The 22,546-nt window shown below is 39.9% G+C and overlaps 1 protein-coding gene across 1 annotated transcript in view; it reads right to left on the bottom strand.

Moving 5' to 3' along the window:
- Positions 1-502: 502 nt before the first annotated feature.
- The window catches only part of LOC129717081 (low-density lipoprotein receptor-related protein 4), an 82,715-nt gene continuing 60,671 nt past the window's right edge, over positions 503-22,546 (bottom strand). The window contains exons 7-10 of the mRNA XM_055666924.1: positions 21,543-22,490; positions 20,404-21,484; positions 20,038-20,216; positions 503-5,743 (exon numbers count right to left, since the gene is read on the bottom strand). Coding sequence (XP_055522899.1) covers positions 5,627-5,743; positions 20,038-20,216; positions 20,404-21,484; positions 21,543-22,490 — 2,325 coding nt within the window. The 3' untranslated portion in view covers positions 503-5,626. The remainder of the gene's footprint in view (positions 5,744-20,037; positions 20,217-20,403; positions 21,485-21,542; positions 22,491-22,546) is intronic.

The following is a 22,546-nucleotide window of genomic DNA, read 5'->3' as shown; positions in this document are numbered from 1 at the left end:
CTATGAGTTATAACATCGAGTACAACATAGAAACGTCAAATCTGATGTTTTTGCTCTTTTCTGTTTTCTTGCTTGTGTTTGCAAGAGTTTTTTACTTAGATTACATCACTTTATTGGATAACAACTAGATCCACTGTGTCTACTTAAGAAGCGCAAAGGCTAAGCCCCAACCGAAACAGAAAAATAATGAAAATAATCCGACCGACATTGACGTTTTTGTATCAGGTTTGACGTTTTCGTATCTTCGATGTTATACTCTGTCAAATGTACAGCGAGGGATAGGAAAAGGCATTCCCTCGTATTTTTCAACTCACTTTTGCATGCTAGTTACAAACGTCGTAACTTGCACACAATTTTTTATGAAAGCTATTCCTTTGTTTTTCTTCACAGTGTTATTTATTTTTTGCGCTTCCCTTAGCTAATGGAAAACTCAATGGCACAATAACAAAGGAGACTGTGTTTTCTTTCACTCCGAGACAGCACTCAATGAAACACCAACAAGTTAACATTTAAAATACATTTATTAATTTTCATGATTTTTTTTCTTATGTTCACAGGACTATTCTCCAACGTTTGTTTTGTTTGGTTTTGGTTTTTGTCAGTTTGCTCTGTACCTTTCGCTATAGTGTTGTAATCTCATCCGTTGTTTTTTTTGTTCTATTCTGCTAGTTAGCATTGCTGCATTTTGCAGTGCTATTCCCTGCTTCCCTCAGTGGATTGCCGTTAATTTCGTGCAACTTTCATTTGACTTTTATTTTTGTTTTCATCACTTCTTCTTTCCGTTTTCGATTTAATGTTGTCTTTTGTTTTGGTTTTGTTTCAACTATTTTTGTTTTTTTTTTGTTTTCATCTTAATTCCTCACAGCATGTTGGTTTCTTTTCATGTTTTTGTTTTAAATTTCTTTGAATTTGTTTTTTTTTTTCACTAATACGCTCCTGGTTGTGATTTTTTTATACTGGGATCTTTTCTCTCTTTGCTTGCTTATAATTTCTCTATAAAATTAGTAACTGAAAAACAAAACTAAACGCTTTCAGCCTGCTCACGCACACTTTACAACTGTGTAGCGGTGTGTGGTGAGTTGCTGCTGAATTGACGGCACACACCCAACCCAGCAGCGTTCGCGGAAGTGGTAGGAGCCTGCCACATTTTAGTGGAACGGAAGTCAGCCGGTGCCAGCCGCGCCACCCGAAACCGCCACCAGAGTCGGGAGGTAGCCGGGTGGAACCGGACTTCCGGGCTGGGTGTGCTCTTTTTTTTGTTACTTACAGGCTACTTTTTTTTTGTTTTGTTAGTGTTTGTGTTGAGCTTTAGGGTTTGCTTAGTAAAAATCTGCCGCATTATTCGCTTTCGCTTCCATTGCACGTGTTTTGGTGAGTGTTTTTTTTTGCTTCTTCCTTCAAATATGTTCAAGGTGTGAGTTTTCTCGATTTATTTTTCTTCATTTTCTTATAAAAAATAAAGTGTTCTTGGATTTACCATATTCATGGCTTTTTTTCTTCGTTCTCGTTATCATTCCTCAAACTCAGTAAATAATTATTTAGTGTAACAATAGAGCCATCGTATTAGGGCTTCCGCTTGCACCCGGCAAAAGCCAACGGCGTGTCGCCGTTAGTTGGCTTTTTGCGTTCGGTTGGAAAACGGGATCATTTTCACGTAACATTCTAACTCGTGTTCGGTATTGGAACCTGTTTGCTCATATTTGGATTTATAAATTTAATCTTTTTCGCCTACCCATATCCATTCACACGCATTACGAGGTTAAAAGTCTTTACTTGAATTTCCGTCCGTCGCTCCGACGGATGCGGTTGCCCTCCGAACTTTTCTTCGGCATTTGCTAGTTTGCTGTACGGTTTTGTTTAAAACCAATGAAACTTGTTTTATCTGCACTTTTTTGTTGTTGACGTTGTTGTTGTTGTTGTATGCACTAAAACGCGCACTTTGATTCAGGGAGGAGGTACGAAAAGAATTACAACTTAAAGCAGGGACTGCTGTGTTTGTTTGTGTCGCCATTTTGTGTCAGTTTTAGTGCTTGTGTCGGTATCACATCAGCTGCTTGGATGTGATCGTCGTCGCAGTCGTCGGAGTTGTCATAGTTGTCGGGCGTCATCAAATGACGTTCACGCTGTCTATTCTGTCACAGTGATTCAACTTTCCGACTGGAGAAGCTATGAATTAGGCAATGGTGAATTCTAAAATACCGATTATACTCAATCTAGAGCCCTTGGAAAGAGAACAATCAGTTTGTTTTGGTGGTGGTGCAATTCGCCCATAGGTTGTCCGAATCCGAAAGAGGCACTAACAAGTGATCGTGTCATAAGTGTCACCGAGTCGAACGTCGGTCAGTCCGGATAAGTCGAAGGTTAGTGTTGTTTTTTTTTTTATTTTCTCCCTCAAACTAAATAATACTAACGTTACATTTGATCTTTATATTGTCAAATTTATAGTAGAATGATATATGAGCAACTTTTTTGTTTAAAATCTTACTTCAAGTGAGCGAAGAAGAAGAAGATAGAGAAGGTTTTCAAAAGAAAATTGTTCATTAAAAAGTCTATCAGCCTGCGCGGCATTCGTCGTGAATGTTTGGAATCACATTTGCGTGTTCTAACAAAACAATTAATTTTTTGTCTGACTCGTTTCGCCTGTTGACTTTCGCGTTTCGCTCACTCAAAAATAACAGCAGTAAACACAGTCGAAAACATCAACAGAATACCGAAATGTGTGAACAGAAACGTGAGCCAGATTTCAGCGTTGCTTCTTCCAGAAGACAGCATCATAGAGCGAAAATCGGCAAAACGAACAACTAGAAATATACACCGAAAAGTAACCTTACCTAAAATGTAGCCGCGCAGTGGCTTTGAGCGAACCTAACTAAACAGAAGGAAAAAAACGCTTCTATTGCGTTCAGATCGTTATCACGCAAACAATTGATTCATTAACGATTGTGAGTGTCAGAACCCAAAAGCAAATCAGTCTTTTTTTTATTCATTCGGTTGAAAATATCGTTTTTTAAATGTTTCATTTAAGTGAGCAGATACAGTTATTTTATTCTATACAATTTTACATTTAACTTCACGAAGATGGACGCGTGTCGAGTGCTCATTAAACCCCCACATACACTCAGGCACGCACGCACGCACAAAGAAAATCAATCACACGTTCGAATGTGTGTGGGTGCTTTTGGAGTTGCACCCACACACATAGAAGGAACAATGCACAAACGCGCTCTTGCATGCCGATTCAATGGCACTCGCGCGCCATCTTCCGTCTAATTTTTGGCACATTGTTTCACTTGTTTTCATGCTTCTTGCTGTCGCGTTGGAATTTTTCTGTAACATTTCATTTGCAGCATTATTTTTTTGTTTTGTTTTTGGTTTGTTTAGCATTTACTCTTATACAATCTGATGCAAGGAAGTATGTATGCAACTTTATGAAATTCCATTTCTGTATATACACTAATTTTTCTCTTGTCTGGTTTCAATTAGTTTTTGTTACATCAGTAGTTACGATTTGCTGTTTTAGTTTAATCTTAAGTTTTGCTTATGTATTTTTTTCACTCCTCTTTAGTTACAGTAAAAAAATCGTATTCCTAACAAACGATTACTTTTCGCGCTCCCTTTGGGTTTTTGTCTAGTACCGTTCCGTTTCAATCTTGAAGACTGAATCCACGTTCGCGAGTTTGACTCTGCCGGCACCCTCTCCCTGATCCTATAGTAAAGTTAGTTAAAGACCTTTTCTTTAATAATTATTAACATCTTTTGCAGTTGATTTGCATGCTGTCATCTTAACCTACGTGTAACTGTGTAAAATTAGGAATGTAATTCATAAACATAAACAATTTTTGCTCTCTTAATAGCCGATTTCGTTCAATTTCCTCGTTTAAATTCCAATCGTTGCGTCAAATTCTGCTGCACTTCGTACGAACGCGTCTCTCCTTGAGCCATTATCAATAAAATTTCCCTCCTCATCTCCATGTTATTTACAGCGAAGCAGATCTTTGATCTGGACTTTTGGTATCTAATATTTTATGTTGAAAAAAAATCGAAAAAAGAAACAATAGCGCGGAAGCATTCCCGTTCCGGAGCAACCCTCGATCCGAATGGAATGCTAGGGAAAAAATACGCCATCCGTTACATTAAATGTAATTGAGAACACAACAACAAATGATAACTTCATTCTCAAAATAACGCACAGCCATGTTTCATAAAAGAAAACCGAAACAATTTTTTCAACAAAAAAAAAAAACGCTTTTATCGTTAACAATCTGCCACCGCGATTGTGTTAAAAAATGTCAAACACTACAAACTTTCACCTTCCGTGTATTTTTTTTTTGTAGCTCGCTTCCTCCCGCTTGCAGGATATGTATAAAAACCAGAAATATATAAAACATTCATGTATATATTGTGTTATTTATCCACACGCGTTTTTGTTTGTTTTGCTTCTTCTAGCTTTAACGATTTAATAATTTTGCTGTGTGTGTGTGTTTTCTTCTTATGTTTTGCTATTTATGTAAGTCCGTAAAACCAAAACAAATCTTCTTTTGTTTTCGTCGCTGTCAAATTTCAACGGATTCCGAGCCAAAATCGATCAACGCGGGGAGCGGGGGAAACTGCGTTTGTTGTTTGTGATTTTCCATTAGTAGTTCTATTGTATTATTACACTACCATAAACCTGTTTTTGTGGTTTTGCCCTAGCAGATAAGAGATTTAGATTTTATTTGTTTGTTTATTTGTTTTGGTTACGGTTGTGGGTGGAGCTTCGAATGGGTGTTTGTGTGTGTGTGTTGAGTGGCTTGTTGTTGCTCATAAAATTACAACCAGTTTCATAACCGTATCATACGTGTGTATGGGTGTGTGTATATATATTTTATATTTATATAGAGTACTGCTCTGTTGTCCTCTGTGTGCTGCTGAGATTTTATTCCCAAACTTGTCAAAAAGGTCAAACCGTGATTTGCGTTTTTATTCTCTTCATACGCACTGCAAAGTGCGTACGGGCTAAAATTTTGCTTTAAGGTGATCATCCCGTGTGCTTCGTATCAGCCCACACACACGCGCTTGTTCGGTGTCTTCTTTTTGTTTTTGCGTTTTTGCTTCTGCTGACTACATACTAAAACTTGTGAAAATATAGAGGTAATGATAGTACCTTTCGTGAGCCGTCAGTATGCACCATTTTGTGTGTGTGTGTGTGTGTGTGTGTGTGTGTTTTTTGTTTTGTTTGCTTCATATAAAACGAAAGTAATCGCTCAATATACAAAAATGTGTGATAAAAATATTATAATTCTCTCTGTTTTCTGTCTAATAATATTTTCTTTCATCTCTCTATGTAAGTAGAATAGTTTGTTTACTCTATATTCTTTGACAGTTTGCTCAACCTTAGGTTTCGTTCGTTAGTTCGTTATGTTTTTTTTTGTTTTAGTTTTAGCTTCGATTTACTCTGTCTAGTGTAGCTGCCTTGAATTTCCTTGAACGATCTCGCGTCAGTGAATATGTTCCATTGATTTGAATAGTTTCATAAATAGTTGATCTTTGGGTAGTGTTCCGCTTATGCTCCGCCTCGATGCTAGCTTTACTTTGTTGTTGAGGTTTTTTTCATCGTTCACCTGCTGTTTTGACACCACTCCACACTTTACACTGGAAGAACTGCTGAGGTGGCGGAGATCTGCGATGACGATGCCGGGGAAATCAGTGTCGTGGTTGCCGTTCCGTGCGGTGGGCCCAAATATTTCTCCTCGTAGACCAGCTCCTGTATAGAAATGGCATAATTAGTTATGCTTCGTGGTTATAGGCCAAAAAATATAATTTGAATTTAGAGACGATCGGCCGCCTCCTTTATTTTCAGCAGTAAAATACCATGCTGCTCCATAAAAGCTCTGTAATTTGCAGCGTGAAGCTTTTGATTTCATGCAACATTGCGTATCCAACGTATGAGTTGTATACAACATAAGGTACAATTTACTTTTTGTTGCATAGAATTGATGGCGAAAGTTGAAGTGATCAATAAGGCTGATACAAATTTCGAATTCTTTATATGTCCAAGGTTATCAATATTAGCAAAGGGGGTGGCAAAAAATAAATAACACCGAGACGAAAAAAAAGAAATTTCTTTGATCAAAGTTTGTGTGCAAGTTATGACGTTTGTAACTTGCACTCAAATAAATTTTGAAAAATAACTCTTTGTTATTATTATTATTTATTTCGCTTGTCTATGACGACACTCTCGCTGTCACTGGACTTGTTTGTTGCTAAATTGAGCATTTATGTTGTCGGAAAACCAATAAAATGAACAAAACGATTTGTGCATTTTTTTCTTCCCCTTCCAATATTCAAGATTTTTGAAGGCCCCCCCCCCCCATAAAACATAAAATGAAAATAAAATTTGTAACGGCCTAAGTTAAATTTAATCATTTTTGGCGAGTGGAACGATTGTTTCTACCAATGCTGATTTCTTAAATGGTCTCAAACACGTAAGGACCTCAAAACTCTTAGTTGTTTACTTCGTCTGGGAAGTGCAGCTTTTGCTAGGAAATGTGCACCGGAAAAATAAGGATTCAACTACATATTTTAAAAGAAAAACATTTTTGGAAATTTAAAGTATTTTTTAGTATAAACTTTTCAGATATTTTGATATACACCTCTGTGATTAAATCTCGCCTCCATTACCTTATTTGGAATCATACTTAGCTGATATGTTAGGTCTTACTAAGAGTTTCATTTCCAAGAACGATATTTTTTTCATTGAGGGTGACTTTTCAATTCTTCAGGAATGAGACTTTTTTGTTATTTTTGATACGTGAACCAATTTTCTTTCGTTACGTTATATATACGTTATAAAAAGTGTAAGCATTTCTTTACTATTTCTTGAATGCATCAAGGAAGAAGCACACATAAGAATCATGGTGAAAATTTCAGAAACTACAATAAAACGTCAATATACCACAAACATGCCAAAAATGTTAAAAAACCGTGTGAAATGTGAAAATGTAAACTGTCAAATTTGTTAAAGCATTTAAAAAATTACTAAAATTTAAAAAATGACACAATTTTTAAAAGGTCAGAAGTGCCAAAACATTGAAAAATGACAGGAACCAAGAACATCAAAAATGAAAATATCAATAGCGACAACAATGACAAAAAATTCAAAAACCTCAAGAATGTTAATAATGTAAAATGTATGAAAATGTTAGAAATGAGAAAATGTCCAAATGTTTTAAAATTATAAGAATGACTAAAATTTTTAATAAGTTCAAAATATTTAAAAGTTTTGAAAGTCTAAATATTTAAATGTTGAAAAATGAATATTGAAAATTTATGAATGTCTAAACTTTCAGTTAAATAAATTTGGAGGTGAAATTATTTTTTCCCTAAATGTTAGGTTCCTTTGAGCATACTTTTGCAGCGGTTTTTTAAAAAGTGGTATTTAAATGCAAGATTATGGTAAAAAAAGTTAACTCTATTTATACCAAAATAATGCTAAAAGAAAAATTGTTAGAATGTAAATTGAAATACATTTGTAAGGAAAGTTCGCTAAAGTAAAATAAAAAACTCAGCAAAATCATGGTTAGAATCATAACATGAAATGCATCTGCTACCTTTTCAATTTGCCTTATAGACCGTTCCGATAATTATAAATACACTTACGATCAACCGTCATTTCAAATAACGTGCAGTATTCAACCAAACGTTGGCTGCGTCCTGTTGTTTACATCCAGAAGAAACAGATGCTGTCATTTTTTCTAACATTTAGTGCGAAATTTTTAAAATGCGTGGCCTTTCTCCCGAGCAAAGAAAGCGAATTGTGCACAAATGGGGCACCGTGAGTGGTCTTTCTATAAGAAAATGAGCCAGAGAAGAAGGTATAAGTGTCGGAGCAGTTCAAACCGCATTGCGGAAGTATTGTGAAGAGTGCACATTTACTGATGCCCCAAGACGTGGTAGAAAACCAGGGCCTGTTGATCCCACAATGGACAAAAAGGTTAAGGAATACTACAAGCGGCATCCTTCAGTATCAGTACGAGATGTGGTGAGAAAGCTTGGAACCTTGGCGAGTAACGTTATGCGTGCCAAGGGAAGAATGGGTCTGCAGACCCGTCGAAAGCAGAAGCAGCCAAAACGAAATCCAAAACAAGCTGAATCTGTGAAACCGAGAGCTCGGAAGCTTTATGACAAACTTCTGACCAAAAAAATGGGGTGTTATCATGGATGACGAAACCTACATAAAACTGGACTATAAGACTCTGCCAGGACCGCAATTTTATACATCACCGAAGGGAAAGGATGTCCCTGGACCAGTGAAAGCCATTTACACCGAAAAATTCGGCAAGAAGGAATGTGGGAAAATATCTCGTCCATTCATTACGAATGACACAATGAATGGTAAAATTTACGTGAAAGAGTGTTTGCAGAAAAGGTTGTTACCCATGGTTAAGCAGCATAACAATCCTCCAATCTTTTGGCCCGATCATGCTTCCTGCCATTACTCTAAGGATGCACTAGGGTGGTATAAACAAATAATGTCACATGTGTCCCAAAGAAGATGAATCCTCCAAACTGCCCTGAAATTCGCCCTATTGAAACTTTTTGGGCTTTGACCAAGGCAAAGCTGAGGAAATATGTCAAACCAGCTGACAATGTTGAAAAATTTAAAAAAGATTGGCTTAAAGTGGTAAAAATGGTCGGAGAACACACTGTGCAAAAGCTTATGAGTAGTGTTAAGAGAAAAGTTAGAGAACTCGCGTATCCTACGAAAAATAATCCCAACTTGAATTGAAACTGGAAAGAAAACACTTATTATCTATATCTATCTATATTTCAGAATAAAATGACCCGAAAAATCCTGTATTTTTTGTTTTATTAAAGAAAGAAGATGTATTTATAATTTTCGGAACATTCTATTATTTACGAAGAACGTTATGCCTCATCCTAAAAAGCTACTCATGATTTTTCAGCCTTTGAAGTTTGCCTTTATATTTTCACTCGAACGAGCACATTCATATTCTAGGCAGCATTTCGAACAATTTTTTATATAAGAACGTTTTTTATAAGTCTAAGTCCAAGTGGCAACTTTGAAATATAAAAGGTTTACAAAATTGGTTATAACTTGAGAACTACTGAACCCATAAAAAGATCGAATATGAAAATTTGTTGATTACTTTTACTTAACAATGTGAAAGTTTTTTGAGTCTGTTAAAATTCATGATGGAAAATAAGAATTTTTTGACAAATTTCGGGCATTCCCTAGTAACAGAATTGGTTGTATCAAAGTTTTATAGCGTTCAATACAGCTAAAACAGCGCTATAAAACTTTGATAAAACCAGTTTTGTTACTTAGCGCACCCCAGATATCCGGGTCTTCGATTTATGGTTATTCACAACCGTGACCTTCGTCTCATAGTACGCTAATTCCAGTCTTCTGGAGTGCATCCAGTCTTCGACCTTGGGTATGCATTGCGCGGCTATCAGTTCGACCTCTCCAATCGACTCGCCGTAGACCTCAAGCGTTATGTCGTCCGCAAAGCCGACAATCAGGGAATTTCAGCTTCAACACTCCGTCGTACATGACGTTCCAGAGCACTGGGCCCAGGATTGAACATTTCCGGAAGCCGAGCTGGTTACTTGCTAGACCGTTTACACTCTCTGTGTACTTCACCAGTCGTTGAGGATAATCCTCTCTAACACCCTACAGTGTCCAGTAGACAGATGGGTTTGCATGCCGATATGTCCCCTAGCGATTTCCCAGCTCTTGGCAATAGGACCAGTTTCTGTCGCTTCCACCCCTCTGGGAATCGGCAGTCATCCAGGCACTTCTGCATGACTACCCGGAACAGCCCTTCAATGGCCGTCTTGATGACCACGTTCGGAATTCCATCCAGTCCCGGTGCCTTGGTCACCTTTAAGGAGTTGGCGATCACAATGAGTTTCTCATTCGTTACCCCTGCGGTTGGCCGAGCATCCCTAGCCTATGTCTGAGATACTGAAATGTCGGATGTGAGACTGGATCGCCGGAGGCCAAGGACTCGGTTCGTAGTGTGGGAAAAGTCTCTTGATAATACACTCCAGCTTCGCTGGTGATCGCTCTCCAGGTACCAACACGCCTTTGGTCTTGGCCATCACGATCCTGTAGGCGTTATCCTACGGATTCGTATTGGCACTCAGTCATAGCCTATCAAAACAAGTTCTATTGCTCGCCGATTACAACAAGTTCTATTGCAGAACCGAATGCTTCACGGCGCTCTACTTTAAGTTTCTCGGCTCGCTCGCATTGCATCCACCGTCTTGCACGGAGGCACGCACTGCGAAGGTCCACTATCACCTCCCTCCACCAGAAAACCGGTGGCTTTTCATTCCCAGGTTGGCGGATCCTCGGCATGGTGGCGTCACCCGCCCGCCATAGTGTGGTAACTAATTGGTCAGCTATTGGTGTAGCCATCGTCTACCCGCCAGTTCGTGTCCTGGGCTGTAGAATGTCACGTCTATGATCAACTCCGCACCATTTCTGCTGGATGTACTTTTGGTCCCAGCATTGTTCTGGTCTAGGTTGAGCTTTACCAAAGCTTTGAACAGGACCTGACCCCGCTGGTTCATGCAACGACTTCCTCACTCAACATTTGTTGAAGCGTTGAAGTCACCCATCATCACCAATGGCGTTAGGCCCGTCCGCTCCGTGGTCACGAAGTCGACTATCTGGACGACTGTGTATCCTTCGTTTGAGGTTGACATATGCTCCTGAACCGGGAAACTGCTCGCGGTCCATATGACCGCCATACTGCACCTATCCGCGGCCAGGTACCGTTTCCGAAAGGGATATGATAGGGTCCGATACGATGGCTATGCAGCTGCTAGGCCGCATAGCAGTGCTTCAGGTTCAGTTGTGTTACCCTTACGCCCGTGGCTCAGTAGCCTCTTTGCCGGTTGGGCACCTCGCGCCTCCCATAAAGTGGTTTGCGTCCCGTTTTCCGGAACATGCAAATGACTTGGGAGGCTCCCCGCACTCTTGCTGCAGTATGCCCTACTGCAGTAAGGACATACTGACCAGCCAACCTTAAGTTTGGCTGTCTTCAGGGCCAGGGTCGCATCTGCCAATGCTAGTCGAAAGGTGGCCACCTCGATCACCGCTGGACCCTTTCGGACGCGGATTGACTCAGTGGCCACTCCCACTCCGCTTTTCTCTTCAAGGGCTTGTGCAACGTGGTACCCCTCGGTGATTTCGGTTTTTAAGCACCTCTGAGTGGAGCGTTTGAACTTGCATCTCTTTTCCTAGAACCTGCTCAGTCACTGTCTTGTAGGTAGCTGCTTTGTTCTTTGAACTGGTTTTGCCCCTCATTCTTTTAAGACTTCAAAGTATTTCGACTCGTCCATCTTGAATATGTGGGCACCCCCCTACTTCGTGCTTTCCTATCCTTTCTTGGCCTTTTGACCACTTCGCCATCTTGGCGCGTCGCACCTTCTTGACGCTTTTATATCTACCGTAACCTCCACTTCGCCGGTTTTCCGGTAGACCTTGAACCAGTTGGTGTGCTTTCCCGCGGTAGTAGCACAACCAACCGTTTCTTTGTGTTCCCGAGGGCCGCTTCCCCCGGGGACTGCCTCGTTCTCTTAGCGACCTGCCGCCTAGAGCAGACCACTGTGAACGAGGGGGTGTTTTTTGTTTGACTGAAGGGCATTGAGCCACTACGATTGCATGACACAGATTACAAGATGCTCGAACTCATTGATGGAGTTGAGCTAGATCTGGGCAGGTAGGAGGTCTCTTTTTAGAGACTTGGTCTTGGTTTAGAGACTTTCTTTCTAGCTAGACTTTCTTTCTCTTTTGCACTCTTTACGGAGGAACAATGATATCTATTGCGAGAATATATTCGAGAACATGACGTGTTAACTTATACAGGCACCTTGGACATTTCCTTATAATCACATACCCCGAGATTGCAAGAGTTTACACTGAAAATGCGAATATCTCAAAAACGGTTGAGTTTAACGCAAAACGGACGAAATTTACGCCCAAAAGGGCCACAAAATCACCTGTTTACCTATATAGGCATATATTTTGTTTTAAAATTGCTTTCGTTTAAAATTTGACCTTTAGGCCCTCTGCGCCACCTCTAGACCTTAATGAAATTCAACCAATTTTTTATATGTTGCTTATTGAACTCCGAAGAGGTCTAATTTTCTGGGAAAACAGGTCCCCGAATTCGGACCATGATAAATTCTACATGAAATATTCGATTAAAATCCTCGTTTTAAGTTGCCCCAGGGGCGAAAATGTAAGGGACAAGCTAATGTGATATAAATTTTTGCCGAAAAAAAGACTTACTGTGTCTTTTTTAAAATTATTATACTTTATCAACATAAAAAGTTCAATATACAACCAGTTTTGGGATAAAAATTTATGAAATAAAACTTTCTCCAACAAATTCAATCTTCTTGTGAAAGTGCTTGCACTGAATCGAAGTAGAGCTGGCATGAAACAAAAGCACAGTTTGCACATAGTAATTCCAATGTCTTGGTTTTGGTTTTGACAGTTGAAAGATGCGTTTATTGAAATTCACTATTAAAAAATAATAATAGCAGTACACGACCGAAATGATGGCTCTTGTGTCATCTTGTTGCAAAATAATACTGAAAGAAGGGGTCTTTTGAGAAGAAAAAAAGTTTTTTGTTTCCTCTATCTCGTTTCTTATTCAGATATATCGATTTATCAAAAAAACTTCAGCCCTTTTCAAATGTTAATACATATAAATTCAAAAAAAAAAAAAGCTAAGTTACTAAGGGTACACGCAAAAGTTAGAGTGTGCGTAACCACATCATTTATGAGCGAAGTTAGCGCATTTACTGATTTAATTTGGAAGCAGTACAACGCATCTGCGATGGGCATAACGCATTTGATGCTCTAGCCGAATGGGTACTGACAAAATAAAGAAATTAATGTCTGATCCATTCTCTTCCATGAATCAGGTCATTTGAAAACATCAATCAATCATTAACCATAAACAACACATTAGATTTGTTCAAAACATTTTGCATTTAACTACAACTCTGGTTTTATTCACATGCTTTCAGTTTCGCGTTACTGGCACCAACGTCAATAACTTTTGCGACAACAAGGCTCGCTATTGGCTGTTTCGTTTGCTAACGATTTTCAGGAATGTACGAGCCGTTGATATGCACCGGCTCGCGAAAGTAAAAAGCGGTTTTTTGAGCGCCTCGAAACTGATCGTTCGCCCGAAACCGAAGTTTACCGAAACAATACGATTTGTGTGTATACACGCAAAAGTTCAAGCTTACATCATCCGATGTGTCCTCTCAAAACGCTCATTAAATGCTCTGGCTTTTGCACAACAAATGTGTCAAAGGTTAACGCAACCAGGGCTCCACATTTTCGAAACAAAACAATGAAACTGATATACTCGCGCTGTCATTTCGATTCGAACAGTTTCATTTCCACTTGATTCCTTTCGGCTACTATCAACGAATCACTTCTTTCTCTCTTTCCCTCTTTCTTCTTTCGGATACTTTCAAATGAAACTAATGACTATTTCAATCGACGGAGAGAGTGACGGAGGGAGAGACTCTTTTCTTTCCTTCAGCGTCTCAATTGAAACTATTACCGCATCGCGTCGTTTGATGGTAATACCACAAGCCGTAGTTAGAACGGCAATGGCAACCAATAAATACGTTACGCAAGTTCCGATCAATATTTCCTTCCTCTTTCCTATATATATGCGTGAAGTACTGTATGGAAGCCTTCTGTCTCCGTCAGCGCTCATTGCCACTTTCAATTGAGAATCGTCATGTGAGAGTGATGCAGATAATCTTCGCTTTCAATTGAAAAGCGTTTGTATCAATTCCAAGCCCTTCATTTGTCAGAATCACAGCAAGAGCTTTCGACTGAGTTTCATGTGACTCACAAAGTGTTCGAATATAAAAAGAAAGCTTTTCAATTGAAAGCGACGGGTCAAAGCGTCACTATAACCTGATATTGAAGAACATATTGGATGATTAGAGCTTGAACTTTTGCGTGTACACACTCGCAAAGTCCCATTGAATTCTGAGAAGCTACTATCGCTCAGTCGTGTTGGCGCAAAACCCTTCTCATCTTTATCGAATTCTTGAAAAACCGTATGATTCATTTGCTTTTTATGAGATTTCTACCGTGTTTTCTGGCGACTTCGGGTTTTACTCGGTTTATTTGGAATAATGTTTTTTGTTAATATTTTATTTGAAGTGTCGGTTTAAATTAATTTAAGGACCTTGAAAATTTGCTAAAACATTCTATTGGCCTCAGCACGAAAATTTTGTATGCTCAAGATATCGAAGTTTTTCGAAGTATTTCGAGATAACAAAAGATCTCGACGATTTTCGAGACATTATTTTTTCATCGGGTAAATAAGTAGGTAAAACTTGAACCACTGTTCGGTCTCCTCCCAAAATCTGATTGAGGTCAAATATTACATGAAGATTTTTTTTCGAGAAGAAAAAGTTTTTGAGTCCTACCGCTAAACAAAATTCGACATCGGAGATTGCGGATTAGTGTCCCGTCTGGACGAAGGAAATTTTTCCTAAGTCTAAATCACATCCTCAACCAGTGTTCATTATTCGCATCCTCGAAAAAATCTGCCTACTTGAAATTCGAGGGTCAGAATTTTCCCATAACAGAAGCATTGGAAGCACAACGGCAAGTTAACAACAACAAAAAAGTGAAAGAAACAAAAAAGCGCCATAAGACGAGGATTGCGAACGATTTAGAGATAATAAGAACGAAAATTGGGCAGGACTCTATGTAGCAACTTGTCAGAGTCGACGAACATAGTTTTCATAGTTTTCTAACACTGTTTTTTCCTTATTTTCAATAATAAAACAACGGAAAAATCTAAGAAATATTTTTGGGAAAACCAGGAAAAAGCAAGAAATCGAAAATTGATTTTGAGTGGTCACCCTGTTAGACGTTTATATTGCCTTTTTATGCAATCATTTCATATCCTAAAATTTACAGGCCTTTTTCACAAATCAATAGATTTTTTTTTGCTTCTTAGTCTGAATTTCCTCTTTATAATTTTTTTATGGTCACTTTTTGGTCTCTTTTCGGTTCCGTTTTGGTCTCTTTCTGGTCTCTTTTTTCAGTCATTTGGTCTCTTAAGTTCCTATTTTTGAGTCAAGCAGTCGCTACCAGCTCTGTAGTTGGTTGTAAGTCTGTGCACCAATTCGGAACTACATGGTTGATGAAACCAGTGAACGTTTTGGGATTGGTACTTCATACCTGGTACAGAGTTGAGAGGTAACTTCCGAAGAAAGCAGAAATGTTGCGCTCTCAAGTTCAGCGTTGCAAAAGCGGCAATTGTCGGTTGGGACTGCCAATTTTCTTTAAATGATAAAGAGTAGGACAGTGTCCAGTGAGGAGTCCCGTGATGATGCGTAGTTCACTACGAGTTAAACTAAGTAGCTTTTTGGTAACAGCTTTGGTGTTTGCAACCCTGCGTATGTTGCCAGCGATATGCTATTCCTAGCTTTTTCTATGTTTTTAGGTCGCTTTTAATGTGGAGTACCCAGAAACGGTTCTGGTCCAAAAAAAATCTGAGCAGATCCTTATCTTACTAGGCCGTCGGAGTGTTCATTTCCTTCGATTCTGCAGTGACCGGGTTCCCAAAGTAGCATAACTTTGTTGATGTGGGAAGTCCCCTGAGTGTCTTTAAGCAGGCTTTAATGCCAGTAATGCAACCGAAAGCCGAAAGTGCAACGTGTTGTCTGGGACGCCTATATCCAAGATGGCAGCACCATCTCGACATTAGGTGGAGGGGCCCTAGTGAGACAACCTGCCTTCACAATTAGGTACATTACAAACAATCAAGAGAATATTACTGAGAATGTTCGGCATAAACCTAGGAAACCAAAAAAACGGTGCCTGGAACTCACAGCCTAGCGATTCAAATCACCTCGTTCATCCTCAAAGATATCCACAAAGCCACCGCCTAACCACCAGTTTGACTCTGTTCAAATCAATGACCGGTTTTTCGGAAACATCACGAATATTAATAACACGCACAAAATTTATGAGAAGGTGAACCAATCTCGTAAAGAGTCCAGTTATGTTAGGGACGTGGAAGGAAACCTGGTCACAAGGGAGTGCGAGGTGATCGACAGGTGGAGGCAGTTCTTCGATGAGCAAAGCAACGCAAGGAGGCGGAAGGCAGGTTAACCTTGAAGTGTTTACAAACGATAGTAGTGGCCCAGTTCCCGATTTACTGGAGATCAAACGAGAAATGAGGCCACTAAAGAACCGAGTCGCGGGAAAAAACAGTTCTATAAACATGGCACTCGCAACAGTACTCTACTGGGTAATTCCCAGGAATTGGGAAGAAGAGAGACTACCGGAAGAATGGTTGGTAGAAGTTACATGCCCCATCTATAAAAAGGGCGATAGGTTACAATGCAGCAACTACCATGACGTAATATTGATAAACGTCGCCTACAAAGTCAAATCATACAGATCAAATTTTTACTCTCTGGCAGATCTTTAAGAAATGTTGGGAGTACAACGTGCCCATAATCTTGTTTGCTTGGACGAAGAAATCGACGCCAGACTGAAAGTGGCGGCTAGTAGAGTTAAGCAGGCATTTGACTAGGCAAATATTTGCTATTTTTTAAAAGAAATTTATTGGAGCAAATATTCACTCGAAACTATGTTTGCTCGGACGGTAGCAAAGTCTTTTCGCTCATTTTGTAGCAAACTAACTTGCTATGCTTATAATTTTAAAGCAGTATATGAGACGGTTTGGTTGCCAGTTTCATGTTGATTCAGGTTCTCCACCAAACATGCCGCATTAAAATTGAAATTTCTGGAAAACTAAAGCAGTTAGAGAGTTGGTATCAATGGGGGAAAAGTGGAGCGGTTGAAAACGTTCAATTTGAGCTAGAAAAACAATAATGGCAACTAGGTTTTTTTGTCGGAAAACATCAAAATACGCTTAAAACAATACTACTTTTAGACATTTTTGTTTCCAGAATGGCATTTCTTACATTTATTCGGACATTTTCTCAGCTTTCAAAAGAAACCAATAGAATTGCTTTAAGTGGTATACAGTTGAAGTTAGAGGAAGAGTATCCAAATAACATAAAACTTCAATGACTCCCAGTAGAGTTATGTTGACCATGTGCGTAGAATACAAGGAACCCATCATTCTGTATGTTTCACTATTTTAGCTTTTATTCTTTGTAAGCAAACCAGTCAGCAGCAGTGAGATTTTCTTACACAGAATGGAGAAAAAGGTCATGTTACCGGCTTGAAGAGAAATATTTCCAAAGCTTCATCATTTGCTAGAATATAGACTAATCCTTCGAAGCTTATTCAAAACTACCACAGCTGAGCAATTCCATGAAATATCATAATTTTAATATTTTTAGCTGTCATTTTTTCGAGTTAATAAATTTATAATAACATTTTTGTGTTTTTTTTTCCTAAAATTTTTATTATTTCCCTTACGGTGGTTTTTTTTCTGGCAGGGCAAAATTATTATTATTTAGGAAATTTGAACTCGATTTGTAATTAATTATGTAATTAATTAATAATTAATTAATGTAAATTTATATAAACTATTGATGTTTGGCTCAGGGATACTAAATGTACAGATCTACCTGCAAAACGCGGATTTCAAGAATCCGTGTGCAGATTTCAAGATGACAAATTTTTGCAGTTTTCCCTAGTTTTTACAGATTTTTGTTAGAGTCTCTTTATATTTCTCAAAATATGTGAAGATCTTTGCAGACTGTTGTCTGCGTGGGCCAAACTTTGTCGAATGGATGGATAGATATCTTTCAGATTTCAAGCAGAGTTTTCCGATATTTCGAGCAGTTGCAGACATTTTTCAAAAACATCTGGCATCTCTGGTTTAGCTATCCTTTGGTTTTTTAATTTACGGCGCAAATTTTTTTTATCGAAAAGACAACAGATACACTGATTTCGCTTTTAGGCGGTTTTGTACGTGGGTTTTTTCACGTTTCTGAACCGCAAACCGCCGAATATTTTATCAAACCTTTTAATTTTTTTCTCATTGATATCTTGATTCGCAGGTGGAATTAACTCTTTTTGAAGTAGAATACTTCTCTCAGGAAGTTCGGCTACATAGGGATGTGAAATGAAAATCTAAAACCGAAAAAAGTGAAAAATATGTCCAATTTCAAATGCTAATAAATCGGTTAGTATTCGATGGATTTCCTTCGTTCTTGCAGCAATAGATTGGAAAATCTTCCAAGATTCTTCCCAAAATAAGATAATTGTAATTTTATTATTCACACTATTGTACTATTGAAAATAGTCAAGCCTTGTCAAAACGAAAAATTCGACCTCTGATTGGTCGTTATATGCTTGCTTTCCAATCACGGGCGACAGAATCATATACGTTGCAATTGAAAACATGCTATTTGGCCTATATAAGAGCCTGTTTCAGCCGGAGCCGCCCATAATAGTTCTAGACAGCGACAACAGCAGTCGTCCTTCCTTAGCAGCAGCACTAGCCCTGTGGTTGGTCACCACGTCTCAGGAGCAGCGCGGTTTTTCTCAGCGTGTGTCGCCAGACACCATTATTCCCCCCGTGTTGGGGCAGCATGATAATTGCCATCAGGAAATCCAATTTCGGAAATCAAAATGCCTTTTTTAAGGCAAATAAACAAGTTATTGAAAGTTAATAATTTTTGTCAACGCAAGCAAGCATTCTGTGTTGCATCCTAGCAATTCAAATTTGTCGCACCCGTCTAATTTACTGAATGTGAAATAGCTTCCACAGTGCATGTTGTCCGTGTATCTTAATTCCACCAATGTTAGGGCAGCTCAAAGGTTGTAATTAGCAACCGATTTTAAACCGCAACATGGTTTTTTCAAGGCAAATAAAAAAATAATTGAAGGTTAATAATTTTCTGGCATCAACACAAGCAGACATTCTGTGCGGGATGCAATCAAATTCTAATGTAGTTGTCTAATTTTCACTTTATTTAGTAAACCCCCCACTGTAGGGGCAGCGCAAAGGCGCGATCAGCATAACCGACATTGAATAATTAACTGCCCTGTTAGTACGCATTCACAAAAGCAGTTAGTTCGACTATGCAGAGCTAATATGAAGTCGATTCAATCAATCAGTATAAACAGAATTTCGTCGTCTCCCAGCTGCCAAGTTGCAACATGATGCAACAAGCAACAGCGAGCTAACGAAATCGCTTGATGTTACAAACCGCAATAAGATACGGGTTAAAATCGTTGCGTGTGTGACTGACACGCAAGCAGCCGGGTTATCTTTCTTGTAAAAGTATTCTACTTCAACCTTGCGGTCGTGGCTTTGCATACAACCTTCTTGTGATTTTTTTAATAGTCCCCCCTATTAATGTTTTGTGATTAATTTATTTATTTACTAATATTCATTCAGAATTTATATTGTGTGTTCTGACACAAACGGTGACATATCAACACAACACTATACATATTTTAAATTATATTCCATTAAAAGATTGTAATTGCTTCCGCAGTTAGGTGAATTAAATTGTAGGAGAATTGTAGGGGAATTAACTCTGTTTTCAGTCGCTTCAAAGATATCTAGCAGAATAAATAAAATAAATTGGTCTTCTGCATCATGATTTTAAATCCTGAAGCAAACTTGAACATTAAAACTCTTATTTTTGTAGACTTCAAAAGGCGGAGTTTTTTTTAAAGCAGGTTACTTTTTGATCGAAATGAGATAAGCGAAAATATATTTAAAAATTGCAGTAGAATAGTTATGTATTAAAATTACATAATCAGTGATTGTTATTAATTTGTAATGCATGCTAATAAGGCGCATGGGAAGGGTTGGTACCTAATTGTTTTCAGTATGTGTAATGGCTGCATATAAAGTAACAATATTTTTGAATGAAGCATTGTAGAGCTGTAAAAAATCCAACGAAAGTAAATACATTGAACGCAAACCCTGAATGCAAATTTCTTCTTAAGCGCTTCATCCGCAACGGAGTGATATTCTGATTCAGACATTATGTGAAGCATATTACAATAACCTTTCAACTCACCTGTGCACGGTCGTACTTCAGCCGCTTCCAGATGGTGTTGCGGGAGGAACCGGACTCACCTGCACCCGGATGGCACAACCCGTCGACACCGTTGTAGTTGGGATTGGTGAACGTCAGCACGTCGCTGCCGCTGCGGGACGTTTTCTTGCTCTGTTTCCGTCTGGAACTCATAACCACCACTGTGGTGACGGAGGGAGGCCCGAGGTGCCGTACGAAACGCAAGCGTGTCGTGCAATACACACAAATAAAAGGTAGACATACAATTGAGGAGGGATATGATTGTTAGTTAGTGAACGTGGTTGAGGCGTCATTTGAGAGCATGATTGGAGGTTAAGTGACAAATACACGATTAGCTTGTAATGTTACCTATGATGGCGATTATTACTATAACGAGCAAGCCGGCTACAATGAGGATACCGATAATCATAAATTGGGCGTGCGATTGGTTGTTGCTCAGCACAGTAGATCCGCTCGATTTGGCAGGTTTCTCCTCGTCCATTGTGGTGGTAATTTCGTCGTTGGTTCTGATCGGCACATTGAAGGCCGGTTCGAGCCGACAGTGCGTCTCATCGGGAACGTCCGGACAGCCACAGACGTAGCGTGTTTCAGCGAACAAGCACAGATGGCTGCAGCCACCGTTGTCTTGGCCGCAAGGGTTCCAGTCGTGCGGTTGTCGACTTCCGGACACCGATCGAATCTCCAGTGCGCCTCGCAGCCCGAAACGAACCTCTTCCACCGGGGAAGCGACCCGCTTCGGAGCCCGTAGAACCGATTTATTGTGCCAATCGGTCCAGTACATGTAGCTGGCGGTCAGCGTGAATCCGAACGAATGTGTAGCCTGCGAGATGACCCGAGTGCGTCGCTTCCCATCAAAGTCACACATCTCAATTCGATCCTGCTGAGCGTCAGCCCAGTAGAGCTTTTTCATGTCAAAGTCAATTGCTAGACCGGTCGGGAAGCCGAGCTCGGAATCGATTATACTTCGCCGTTCCGAACCGTCCATGTAAGCACGCTCGATTCTTGGCGCCTGACCCCAGTCCGCCCAGAACATGAAACCACGCTTCGGATAGAGTATGATCGAACGAGGATCATCTAAACCACCGGTCAAGACGGCCTTCCGGCAGGTACCATCGAGCCGAGCAACTTCAATCTTCTTCAGTGCCGCATCGGTCCAGTACAGGTTATCCGAGAGCCAATCGACGGCCAAACCGTTTGGAGTGTTCAGGCCGCTGGCCACGATTACCTTGGTGTCGGAGAAGTTGTGCATACTGACACGCCGGATAGCGTCCACGTTGACATCGGCGTAGAAGATGTACATCCGATCGAAGTGGTAATCAAGTGCCACCACTCCGTGGACGCCTTCGAATGGTAGAACAACATCGTAAAGGTCCGGTGTGTCGAGCGAAATGCGCCCAATACCGGAGCGAAGGGCGATCAGTAGATATTCCTAAAATTACATACAATTATTAAACATGGTTTTTGTTTTAAAACTATAAGAAACCTACGTCTGGAATAGTCTTGCATTCCTTGGTGCTGCCCTCCTTCATAAGCAGTCCAGTTGGACATTTGCAGGAATAGCCTTTCGGTTTTCTCAAGCACAAATGCGAACAGCCGCCGTTGTTTTTGCCGCAAGGGTTCTCCGTGTACTCTTCATGCTCCAGCACCACTTTAACGTCCATCAGTTGTTCCAAATCTTTAGCAACCTTTCGAATCTTGCTGGTGTTGGTCTTCGGAACCGAATGTAGAGCCTTGGTGATCCAATCCGTCCAATAGACCCAGTTGCGTGTAACTGCTAGCGCATATGGATGGGGTAAGTTTTCTAACAAAATCTTCCGGGAGTTTCCATTCAGGTCACACGATTCAATTGTTTTGGCCTTGGAATCCGTCCAGTAGAGACGCTTCTCAAGCCCATCGACGGTCAGCCCTGAGATGTAGCCAAGATCGGTTGTAACAATATTCTTCCGGCGTTCGCCATCCATATCGGCACGCTCTATGATCGGATCTTTACGCCAATCGGCCCAGAATAGGTAGCCACTCTCGTAATCCATTGCGATACCCTTCGGATGAATGAGATCACTCCATACCAGCACGGTCCGGATACTGCCATCCAGTTCACTGACTTCGATCGAGCAACGTCCAGCATCGGCCCAGTAAATCTTGCGTCCGATCGAATCCACAACCAGACTATCGACGCTGTCCATACTTTCGCTCAGTACCTGTTTGACTCGCATTCCATCCGGAGAAGAGCGCATGATGACATCTTCGATCGTATCGGCCCAATAAACTTCACCGGTTTGAGCATCCACATCCAACGCGACAGCATTAGAGATTGGTGGCAGCGGTAAGACGACATCAATCTGGTAGTCACTATCCAGCGAAACCTGACGAATGTCGGTGCGGTGGGCGAAGATCAAATAGTTGGACGGACCGTCTTTACAAGTTTTGCCGTTGTCCTGTAGAAGAAAGTTGTTTGTTTAGACTAGATTACACACGTGAAAGCAAATACTTA

The sequence above is a fragment of the Wyeomyia smithii genome, chromosome 1, assembly GCF_029784165.1.
Source record: "Wyeomyia smithii strain HCP4-BCI-WySm-NY-G18 chromosome 1, ASM2978416v1, whole genome shotgun sequence".
In the NCBI taxonomy this organism is placed as follows: Eukaryota; Metazoa; Arthropoda; class Insecta; order Diptera; family Culicidae; genus Wyeomyia; species Wyeomyia smithii.
Note: the sequence above shows the minus strand (reverse complement) of the source record. Positions and strands in the feature narration are given on the sequence as shown.